General features: G+C 51.1%; 1 protein-coding gene across 1 annotated transcript; it reads right to left on the bottom strand.

Annotated features, from left to right (window-relative positions):
• Positions 1-9,509: 9,509 nt before the first annotated feature.
• LOC112878287 (probable N-acetyltransferase HLS1-like) lies at positions 9,510-12,145 on the bottom strand. The gene is made up of 3 exons (XM_025942735.1): positions 11,353-12,145; positions 10,862-11,016; positions 9,510-10,726 (listed from the first exon to the last, which is right to left on the bottom strand). Exons 1-3 carry the CDS (start codon positions 11,542-11,544, stop codon positions 9,877-9,879), a joined length of 1,197 nt encoding a protein of 398 aa, XP_025798520.1. The 5' UTR covers positions 11,545-12,145; the 3' UTR covers positions 9,510-9,876.
• Between the last annotated feature and the right edge of the window lie 292 nt (positions 12,146-12,437).

The following is a 12,437-nucleotide window of genomic DNA, read 5'->3' on the forward strand; positions in this document are numbered from 1 at the left end:
TTTCTTCGTTTTTTATAGGGAACAATAATTTGACCGAGTTCACAACCTATTGCATTTCCATGGGCACCAATAACTGCTGACTAAGTCACGATTAGTATTGGGCTAGTGAGCGAAGGGCAGCCTATTTTTTGTCTAATCGGCTGCCTATTTAGTAGTAGATCAGAAGATGGAGTAGGTATAGGGATGCAAGTTATATTTATTTTGGATCATCAGGTCGATCCAAAAATTTAATAAAATAAATTAATTTAGAAGTAGAAATTAGCTCGGATGGCATACCATCGTAATTATTTAGTTGACCTATAAAACACCGTTGGGTACCCACTTGCATCCCTAAATACATAGAATACAAAGATCATGAGTTGGTTACTTACTTGGTTTGGGCTCAACATGTAATTGCGAATTTCTTTGCTTGAAAATGGGAACAGGAAGCCTGCAACATAATGAACAAATCAACAAAAAAAATTAAAAACTGGACAACAGGTCAAAACTATAAGAAGAAGTAAGAACAAGTGATCAGCAACATGAATAAAGCCAGCAATCAAATGTTAAATAAGCACCACCAGCTAGTCGGTCGACTAGACATGGCTAATAACTCACTAGTTAACGATTAATTGACTGATCAGTCAAGTGGTAGCCAATACAACACAATCAATGCACCTGATAGGTGCTCAGGAACTTTTTAATTATTTATTAATTAATCGTGATTAATCAAGCGATTTGAACTTCTGATGAAGAAGAGATGAAGGGATAGGCAAAAGATGAAAGCGACTTTTCTTGCAGAGACCAGTGTACGCGGCTGCCGCTTATTAGTTGAGGCCAACGATTCAGTAGTAGTACTAACTGTGATCAGGGTTCATCACATATCACATATGTACGATTTCAATAAAAGATAGATACTGTTCAATCACCAGCCATATACTAGAAAGCCATGCGTACTCAAAGCAGAGAAGCAGATGGCGATGTAAAATCAAATATATCACAATAATGAAAAATTATATAATTAGAAACCAAGCAGGTAACAAAAGCATTTCATCACTGATACATGCCACAATGGAAAGTTGTTGAGGACGCATCACTATATAGTGTTAATTATTATAATGGGTAATTAGAAACCAAGCAGATGGAAGTCACAGGAGTAGGCATTTGAAGCAATAACACAAGAAAGAAACTAAAATTACCTACCTGGGGTAGTCGCTTGATCCATGTACTTGGAAATTATACTAGAGCAATAGATGACTTCTGAATCAAGCTGTTTTTGATCACCAAACTTCTCCACAGCTTGCCATATTGTCACACCCGATTTATAAGAACATAAATCGAGCAATCATATATGCGCCAGGATCAAGTCACGCATATATACAACAGATTATCAAGATATCACAACACATGTCACGAATAACATGAATATAAATCGTAGATAAATCAATAAATGAATTATTTTATTACAACCGAATCAAGAATCGGTTCAAGAGTTGCGGAAGCGTAAAAGAGATACATGAAGAGCTGGGCGCCACAGGGACGTCGACTGGGAGACAAACGCCTAGAAGTCGTCGAAGCCGCTGACGTAGTCCTCCACGTTGCCGGGCACTGAGCAGCAGTCGAAGATATCCGAAATAGAACAGAAGAGTAGAGAGGCAAGTGTGAGTACAAACTCGTACTCAACAAGTATAACACAAACTATGAGGCTCTAGGCTGGCTGACTCAACTGCATTAGCTTTTAGTCTTGGCAAATTTTATTAAAGCTAATTACTACAAGTGGATGAATTACCATAAACCCAATTGCATAATAAATTAGTCAGTATTAATTAAGAACTACTGAGAACCATCCAAACCAAAACCACCCGGGGAATCGCCCTCGTCAAAGGTTGATAACCCCACTAATCAGACGGAGGATCTGGGCCGCTCATGACTGTGAGCACAGCTGATATATCAGTTTTACACTCTCGAGAGGTTGCACAACTTTACCCACAAGTCGTGAGCTACGCTAGTTGTTCATCACACTTCCTTAGATGAGATGGCTAGCAAGCACACTACGAGACCGTTACAAAGGATCACATTGGTAAGGTGTAACCGCTAAGGATTCTGGATCAGCAACGATGGGGCCCACCTCCGGGGGTACAAGACACACAGCACAGACCAAGCCGGAGGAGCAGGGACCATTGAAGCTTACCACCCCTCTTGCCCACGCAGGTAAGTTACTCCCGAACCAACACGACCTAATTAGTAAGTCAAGACCGTCCCATTCCAGTCTTGTGGTTGCGCGGTTGTCCCAGGTTGTCGCTCTATGAACCGGTCCTTATGGAGAGTGGCCAACCAAGCACTAAGCACCGTGCTGGCCCCCTAAACCATGTTTCTAACAAAAACATCTTTTAAGGACGCACAAACCACTCAAGCACACAGCACAGAGGGTCGGCTCCAGAATTAAGTTGCATAAGACCATTAATCAAATTAATTAAAAAGGACCAAATGTGTTATAGCGCAGCAACCTAGCACAACTAACCACAATGCAACCCAAAGGATATATATATAGGATATAAAGTGGCTAGGAAATCCTTATAGGCATACAGAATTTAAATGCAGTATGAAATTGTATTTAAAAGTGATAGGAGGTTCATGTTATACTTGCCTTCCTCGTACTCTCCCGGCTGCTGCTCGAACTGCTCGGAAGACGGCTGCTCCTGGTACTGCTCCAAAGGCTCCGCGTCTACTCACGATCATCAAGCATAGTCCACACATACACACATGCACACACAATAGCAAACTATAAGAAAACAGTACACCAATTCAATAGAACAGCACATGAAACTAGCCTAGAACTAATCTACGCGTTACAACGATCGCGTGGATATAAAGAACACCTAAAACGGAGCTAAAACGCGAAAACTACGCTTAAAACAGGATCCAGGGACCTATTTGTAAGAAAAACAGGACTTCCAGGGGCTTCTGGACAAAAACCGAGGACTAAAACGTAAATAAAGCATAGACTCAGGGGCTAGCACGTGAAAAGGCATGGCTTGGACGGCGGGTTCAATTTCCAAAGGGGCCAGGGGCCTAAACGGATAAAACAGGATCTAACCGTAATTAGTTTTGAACTACGGGTGGACTGCGGGTTGATTCCAAGAAAATCCGGGGGTTCTTTAGCAAAAGAACAAGGCTGAAAGGGTAGGCTTTAATCTGGACTGTTAGATCTAAGGCGGCCGGCTGAGATTAGATCCATTAACCGAAGGGGTATCTGTGGATCTCAGCCCTTGGATCGGGATCTGGCGGTTGGGATCTAACCACGATCTAGATCTAATCCCGAGCGCAGGATTTGAAACAGACGGCTCGGATCAAATCTGACCCGCGAACCGGTACGGGCAACGCTAGGCCGCTGGATCGCGATCGAAGGGTCACGGTTCAATGAGGCTCCGATCTAATCTCATCCGTGGATTTCCGATCGGACGGCCAGGAACAGAAGGGGGCGCGGCTGGCGGCGCTGCTCACCGGAGCTCGTCTCCGCGGCGGCGGGCGACTGGCGATCGCCGGAGAAACGCGACTGGGCGCTTCCGGCCTCGGTTCGGGGTACGGCTAGCATGGGGAGGGAGAGATGACGACGGCGAACCCGTCTGGGCAGCCAGCATGGGGAATTGGGGTTCGGGGCGATGCTCCCCACGGCAGAGGCGGCACGGGGTCGCCGGCGAGCGGCACGGTCGGGGTTCCGGCTCGGGTTTGAGCCGAGCCAGGCACGGCGCAGCACTAGCGTGACCCTGGGATCCTACTGGGGGTCTTAGCACGGGCATACGGCACAGGAGGGGGCGGTCGACGGAAAGGGCCTTACCCGCGGCGGTGAGGGGAGGTGGGAGCTCGTGGCAGGTGGCCTTGGGGTGGGCCGCAGGGCTCCAGGTGCCTCGGTCGGCGGCGCCCACAGGTGAGGAAGGTCGTGCCGGGCTTGGGGAGGCCGAAGCTGCGCCGGCGAGGATGGAATTTGGCGACGCAGGGGCGGCAACGGCGGCGGCGCCGTTGCTGTGGTACGGGCGGGGTGTTAGGGTTGGAGGCGGCGGAGCACGGGTGGGGAGATGAGGGCGCAGGGGTCGGGGGTTCCACTTATGGGGCGGCGGACCCCTCGGCATGCGGGCCCAGGCGCGGGCGGCGCGGAGGCCCCGGCGGCAGAGCTGCCCGGCCGTTGCGGAGGGGAAGGGGAGGAAGCTGACGCGTGGGGCCCGGCTGGCAGAGGGAGAGAGGAGGGAGAGCGGGGGAGCGCTGGCTCGGGCTGGTGGGAGAAAGCAACGGGCCGGCTTGGCCCATGCGGAGGAGAGGAAAAGGAGGAGGGGTTGCTGGGCCTCGGGTGGCCCATGCGGGAAGGGAAAGAGGGGGCCCGGGATGGAAAGGGGAGAGAGGAGGGGAGGAGTGCTGGGCTGGGCTGCCTTCTTTCTTTCCTTCTCCTTTTCTTCTTTTGTTTTTCTAACTCACTAATTCAAACAAACTATTTGAATTCAAACTACAATTTGAATTCAAATCTATAAAGTCAACACAATTAAAACAATGCTGCGGCATGAATGCACAAACACTTTAATCCTATGATAAATTTTATTTTCTTGCGTTATAAAATTACTTTAAATACGAGATAAATTAGAGAAAACTCTGGAAAATTTATTCGAGCCCAAATAAATTAATTAAAATTTGAGGAAATTACCTTAGGGTGTTACACATATCAACAACAACAACCCATGCCCCCAGGTGCCCATATTTCTTCCTGGCCACCAAGTAAACGACTTCCTCTTCATCATTATTCAAGGAGCAGAGAGCAGGCTGAGACATTGGCAAGTTGTGCAAGGCCAGCTGCTCCGGTAGCAATCCAGAGGAGTCCAGCACATGGGAAATGGCTGGGTCATCGATTATGATGTCAGAACCTTGGAGCATGTAGTCCTGATGCCAATCCTCGTAGGAGTCGGTCATCCGTGTGTTGCTCCACGTGGTTAACACCCAGTTATCCACTCTGAAGGATGGCGCCCCTGTTTCGTCGTCATAGCCGGGAAGGCGAACGTCACTGATTTCCAAGTGAAGAAGCTTGAGGCAACCATGGCCCTTGTCGTCATCTCGAATGAAAGAGATGCCCCGGCGTTGCCCTGCAGTGCCGAATGGAAATCCTCTCCCCTGGTTATAGCTCAGCTCCTTCAATGGCAAGGGAAGAGGCACACCACGGAGGGACGTACGGTTTGGTGTGTAGAACATCGCAGAAGACGACGCCACGCCAAAGATCAACCCAGCCCATGGTACCACCTTCCCCTCCGATGGTTATCACTTTACCTGTGTAATGCCGATGAAGCCTAATTGAGTCTACAGGGATTTTACTGGGAACTCCCTCTGTGGCGCCTCCACAGACAACGTACAGCTACTCCAACCCTGGATCGCAGACTCGGAGTGGAACAGGTGGAGCTTGAACTGGTTATAAGTGCCTGTAGGGATCAACGCGGCGACGGTGTAGTGGCCATCCGGACGAGGAAGGAGGCCGGCATGGAAGCTGTTGAAGTAGGGGTGAGGCCGCCACAACAGCTGGAGCGACGGGCAGGTGGCATGAGCCCGGTAGACGAAGTAGTCGCAGTCGTCAGGCGAGAGGGAGAGGAAGATCCCGATCCCATGTTGACGGAGGGGAGGAGGAGGTCATCCACCGTGAAGACGATTTCGGGGGGGCAGGGCGAGGTTCATGTCGGAGCTGTGCACGAACAAGATGGAAGAGGATGTGGTGGGTGCTGGAGAGAGAACGACACCTCGATGGTCCTCTCGTTCCTGGTGCTGTCGCTGGCGATGGTACTATTACTGTGGCGGCCGACGACGGCCACGGTGTTGAGGATGACCCAGTCAGGACGGCGTTCCATACCTGATGACGGCGGCGCTGGTAGCAGCGGGGACGGTAGAGATGGCGGCGCCGGATGCAGCGCGGGGGCGGCAAACTGGCGATTGGAAACCATTCTTGGGGATCTTAGACGGTTAGGTATTAGTAGTACGTTCAACGGATGATGAACAGGCCGAGTGAGGAAAAGGCCCAAGGCCAAATACCCCTCCCTGGCCTATACATGGCCGAACGGGCGGGTCGGGATGGGCAGCGCTTAGGCCTTCTTACATTAACAAAATAGGCCCATTAGGTGGTGCCGTCCAGATTACTGGCTGCCTTCAAATTAGTTTCTTCATCAAGTTCCTTTTTTCCCGCTTCTAAAATTTAGGAAGGAATTCCATTCTAGAATGCCCAACCAAAAACGGCCTTGCAAGCATGAAGAGTGCCTATGCGTGTGCTTCTATACCTTGGAATGCAGCAACCGTCGATCAAGGTCAACAAGAAATGTGCCAGTTAACCATGAGCCGGTGACGAAAAGAGACATAGAGGCCAAACGTTACCCGCTTTGCAAAATTCTGTTCTTCCATTCACCCAGCCAAAGTTGAACCGTAAAGATTTTCTAAAGGTGCATCTCTAGTGATTTTATTCTTGCATTTTTTACTGTAGAATATATTCTGACGTCCATATATTCCGATCTTGGTGTCTTGTGTAGATTCATTCTAATTTTTTATCAGAATATACGGCAAATCGGTTACATTAGCGGATATTCGATCTGGACATCTGCTCACTCTAAAGAAGATTTGTTTCGCATCTGCTGTTCTCAATAATAATGTAAACAAAACAAACTACACTTTCTAGAAGATGTGTTCCAACCGTACTGTACATGTAGTAGCTTTGCGTATATGGGCTCTGCAACACAATTATATTTGCGTGTCTTCCTTCGGCAATTAACCGGGTCTTTGATTTATGCCCACTCTTTGATAACTATAAAAGTTTAAATAATTTTGGTCACATCAACCTTATTAACAACCCAAACTTGTTTACAAAACCTGCCGAACTAGTTAGTGATCACTGCTATGGATCGCCACAGGCTGTATATTTCCTCCGTCCCAAACTAGTAGTTATTTTTATTTCTTTAGATTTATAGTTTTTGTTGTGATCTACATATATATTTATATCTAGACGTACAGTGAAGTCTATAAATCTAGAAAAATTAAAATAATTAATAATTTAGAACGGATGAGGTACTTGCTTGGCACACTGTTTCGTTGCCACTAATGCATGTGATCGTATCCATCCAGATGAGATGGGCCCTCGCTGTGACTGAAGCTAAAAGGCGTTACTGTATCAGAAATGGATCCTCCTAGCGAGTGAATGATGATGCCGTCCAGGATCTGTGATCTTCAGAGGATCTTCTTCTCGTACGTTGTTGAGGTTGAAGATGCCACATATGCTAAGGTTACAGACACAGACACACTGTTGCTGAACGAGCGTATGGTCGGTAAAGTGTTGGATCTTCAGTAGTGCTCCACATGGTCCAGACCTGAAATTAGGACCCCACGAATATCGGTCGGTAGCAGATCGAGGTTGCCACGTACAGGCCGGTTTGTAACAGCGCGGCCCACCGTAGCGAGGAGGCCGTAGGCAAGGGGAGCCCTGCCGGGTGCCGCCCTGCTGCGTAGGACGGCAGGAGCCACAGCAGGCACGGCCAAGGCCTAGGGGAGTTCAGGACCAGCGATCGGAACAGCTTCGAGCCGCTTCTGCTTGCAGCGGCGGCGGTGGCTGGGACAGGTGGGGCGTCTAATTTAAGCCATGGGTGCGGCAGCGTTGACGAGAACGAGGACAGGGTGCGAATAGCGGCGTGTCCACCGATTTTGTTTAATTCAATTATTAGTATTAGTTCCTTTAAAACACGTCATTTTTTTAAAGAAAAACTCTGCTGTGGTTGAACTAAAGAGCGCCAGTGGAGTTCTTCTAAGACGAACGGCACATTGTGCTGTCTCAAGAGCGAGTGTTCCAAGTTGTATTATTATATTGTGAGCTACTCAAACTTTATTGTAATCATGTTCCTGGTTAATAAAATGCATTGTTTTCCTCACAAACAAAAAAAGCTTATTTGTAGCAATGGAATCAGGCAAGGCGAATGCAAGACAATGTTTTTCTTGTATAATTCCCGGAGCTAAATGGCTAGTGGTACCCGGAGGAAAACTAGATCGTCAAACTTACAGAGGTCTATCCATCTACGTTACATCAAAACTCACCACAAATCCACAATTAGACATGTCCTCTTAAACTTGATGACCTACGAGGCTACTACAAACATGTCAGATCAGCCCCTATATGTTTCAGTTTTCATAAACGCCACCCGGTCAAGATTCTCTCTGAATTAGCTCTGCATGTGAGGTCATCACAAGTTACATCACGGCACATGCCCTAGGGCCATGCAGCCAGTAGCCCTAGCTTTTCAGAGCTCCATTCAGAAAGCCCAGTCCTTGACCCTCAACAGATGTCTGTCCGGTGACAGATGTCGCCATCTGTCACCGGACAAGGCCAATGCAAGATCAGTGTACCGTCGTCGGAGTAGATGTCTCGGAGGCCGATCAGCTCCGTCTGTACGCGAACAGCTCCGTCTCAGAGGCCGGCGCCATGATTGAGTTGCGATCGCTAGTCGCTACCAGGGCGCGATTAGATTTGGTCAAAACGCCGGGGGTGAGATGTTGGTTTTATGGACTAAATATTAAAGAAAATCTTATTATTTAAAAATATTAAAGAAAATCTAATTACAAAATTAATTGTAGAACTTTTAGACTAATTCGCGACACGAATATATAAGGTACGTTAGTATATGATTAGCGGATGGTTACTATAGCAAATTATGGATTAATTTGACTCATTAAATTCATCTCGCAAATTAGCATCTATTTGTGCAAAAAGTTTTGTAAATAAATTTTATTTAATACTCCAAATGGTAAGATTCTTGTTTGACGTGACGATGCTAAACTTTAGATTTAACCACGTACGGCCAAGGGCGGAGGACCAGGGGCGGATCGTCGTGGAGGCGAAATTGGGCACCGGCCCCTACTTTCTTCACGCGCTACCCCACTATAAGCCCGCTTTCTCCATGTAATACCCTAGCGTAAATCTGCATCAGCATGCTTGTTTGGATGATTCTATGAGCACGAATCTATGAGACTGAGCTAAACTGGCCCATCTTGTTTTAGCTCATGTTCCGCCGCTGCATACGGCGACCCTCGCATCCGCATGAAACGGGGCGCCGCCGCACTGACGCAGTTAATTCCAAGTCCGCCCCTTGGCGCAGTCAATCCTCCAATAATGAAAAAAAACTAAAAAACACTGTAAAACAGAAAGAAAAAAGGAGTAGAATCTTAGGATCATGTTCTCATTTCATCATCAGATCTGATTATCTTGACAATTGCATCTAACCTTTGCTAGAGAAGTCACTGCAGGCTCGCTTAGGAGGGCTTTATCGGCTTCAGCTTCACCTATTTTATGCATATCGAGACAATGTAGCGTGAAGGTGTAAAAATAAACTAGAAGCCGGATGAAGGCATTCTTTAGCTTCACTAGTTTTGGTTTCTGCGGTGAAGCCGTTTTAGAGAAACCCTCCCAAATGGTTTGGCTTCTGTGGTAAAGCCGTTTTGGGAGAAACCCTCCAAACGACCCCTACTTATACGCATAAGCTAAACTTTGTGGGGAACGATGCATATATCCTCGAAACAAAAGAAGCAAATCTAACAAACCTTTCTAGTTCTCTGAAAAGGACACAAAAGGAGAAGGTACTAAAAGGCTGGTCTCCACTCTGGTCCCACATGAACCGGTAACAACTAGGCAGCTGCTCCCATTTCCATCCAAGTAGATGGAACAGCAGCTGTATTCACATCAAAGGAAACGTTAACTAGCGAAGGTTCTAGCAGAAATTACGCCTAAACGTACCAGCACATGTTTGAAAACGCAAAATGTTGAGCTGGAAAGCCACTCTAGCTACGCCATCCGACGGGCGAGGGAAAAAAAACTAGAGACCTAAGCATATGATTTATATCTGCCTAAAACTCCCTCGGGTCGATGAATATGGAGTGCCCGGCCGGCGCCTTGGTCCAGTCCCCGAGCGACCCCGCGCTGTAGCCGTCTGCGAGCCGCTTGATGCACCAGAGGTCCTCGGCGCCAAGCCGCGCCCAGTGCGGCACCCCGGCGCGGACGGGCTCGCAAGCGCTGACCTCGGTGGCCACGACGCCGCAGCCGCCGTCGCGTGCCATGTTGTGCGCGTGGCGGCACAGCGCGCGGGCGAGCCGGGGGGCGTCGGCGCCGGCGCCACCGAGGCCGTAGAGGAAGTAGAGCCCGAACGGTGCGAAGAGGTTGGGGATGGAGGGGATCCCGAGCCACGGCGCCGCGCGGTCCACCAGCCGCGTCGCGCCCGCCGCGGCGCGCATCAGGCGCGGCGCCCCGCGCACCTCGAGGCGGAAGGCGTCCATGCAGTTCCACACGCTCAGCACGGCCCACGACGGCGGCGGCGCGGCCAGGAACGCCTCCACGCCCTCCAACCGCGCCCCCGCCGGCACGGCCAGGAACGTGCCGAGCGACAGGTCGTTGGACAGCACGGCGTCGATGTCGGCGGGGAAGAACTCGACGCCGGCGAAGTGCCAGCGGTAGAGCAGCTCGGCCTCCCGCGGCTCGAGCCACACGATGGCCGCCCTCCGCGAGGGCCGGAGGGCGTGGCCGAACACCGGGTGCACGAGCACGGACGGCGTGCGGAACTTGGCGTAGCCGCAGCGGCCGGTGAAGAGCCGCACCGACGCCTCGTTGTCCTGCTCCGTCGCCATGTACGCGTACTCCGCCCCCGTTTGCCGGAACCACTCCTCCATCCGGTCCACCAGCTTCTTCCCGACCCCCTTCCTCCTGCAGCAGCCACTCCAGTCACATTCTTGATGATAACGACATTGGCAGATCGAAAACAGGTATAATTAGCTAGCTAATGGCCGGCCGGTGTAGTACGTTAGTTTCTTGTTGGGCTACTTGCACGTACGTACGTACCTGTGTCTCGGGGAGACGCGGAGGCCGAGGACGTAGCCGACCTTGGTGTAGATGGGGTCCTTGGCGTGGGTGGTGCCGGAGACGACGGTCTTGACGCAGCCGCGGACGAGGCCGGCGATCTCCGTGCTGTTGGGGCCGGTTGCTGTCTCCGCGACCTTTCCATATCGGCGCGGTTCAAACATGCGTTTCGGGCAGTCCATTAATTAGTTGGGTTTCTCCATCCGGGACCCACGCCGGGCCGGGCCGGGCCGAGAGGAAACTAAACGAAACGAGACGAGGCGAAAGGAGACGAGAGGGAGGGAGGCATGGGGGGACGGGGCGGACGGCGGAGGACAGGTGGTAGGCTAGGCTAGCTAGCGAGGTCGAGCGAGCCCAGCAGCGGCTCGCCGCCTGCATCTGGCTGGGCCAGCTGCCTAGCCTCGCCGCAGCCACCACGTAAGCAGCAGAGCAGACAGAGCGAGGGATCGTCCGAGCACGTAGTACGTACGTACCAGCATGAGGAAGGCCGGTGAGTGGCGAATGCGGCAGAGCGGGTCGCCGAGGAGGTCGGTGAAGAGGCACATCTTGCCGCCGCCGCTGGACCCGACCTCGCACGCGCGCTCCACCGCCTCCACGCCGCCGCGGTCGCGGGCGCTGTCGTACTCCCGCACCACCACGGTCGCTGTCGACGCCGCCTCGACCATCTCCCTGCTCGCGGCCTCTCCGCAGGGACGACGACGAAGGCGCCGGCTAAGGAAGGAGCTGGGTGTGTTTGGTGCTTGATATAGTTGCGTTGCGAGAAGAGGCGAGGCGAGGAGGCAGAGGAGGAGGCCGCGAGTATGAATCACGTGAGGGCGCGGGCGGGAGGCGAGGGCGTTCTTTTTGCGTGCCTGGCTCCTCCACAATTACTCCTCCCCTCACACGCACGAAGGGAGGAGTAGCAGCGCGGCTATCCGCCGCCCACTCAGGCAGCAATATCCCCGGTGCAATAACTGGCGGCGCCTAGCTCGCCTAGGCGGCCGGGCTCGATCGCGTGCGCAGCGGGACAGGAGGCGGCTGGCTAGCAGCAGCAGCTCAGCTAGAGCTAGCTTAGCTAGCAGCAGCGCCGCTTTTGGAGGAGGAAAGCGGGCGTTGGAGCGGGAGAGCCGCGGGCTTTGCAGGGAAGGGAAGAAGACCGGTACGGTGGGATCGGAGGGAGAACAGGGCGCCACAGCCTATAGCGGATGGATGTGGTGAGTAACTGGCGAGTGGTCAGTGGTGTAGGGATCCAACAGGCAACAGGGGAAGGCGGCTGGCCACCGCTAGCTGCTCCGCTGATGAGGGCGGGTTGCGGCTGCTATTTATACACCGGTTTTTACCCTGGACATCGGGGTGGACCCCCACCAGGTAAAAAGGGCTCTGTGTGGGGCCATGCATCGACCCCGCTGTCTCCCATTTTTCACTTTGTTTTAACATAGGTTAATCTTCTCCTCTTCTTGTGATGTTTCGAGAAAACCCACTTTATTCTTTTGATCTAGTCGTCAGGCGACGATCATGCTTCTTGGCGGCGGCAGAGGAGCATATAGTAGAGCCTTAACGTTGATTAACAACTAACAAG

The sequence above is a fragment of the Panicum hallii genome, chromosome 9 (assembly GCF_002211085.1).
Source record: "Panicum hallii strain FIL2 chromosome 9, PHallii_v3.1, whole genome shotgun sequence".
Lineage (NCBI taxonomy): Eukaryota > Viridiplantae > Streptophyta > Magnoliopsida > Poales > Poaceae > Panicum > Panicum hallii.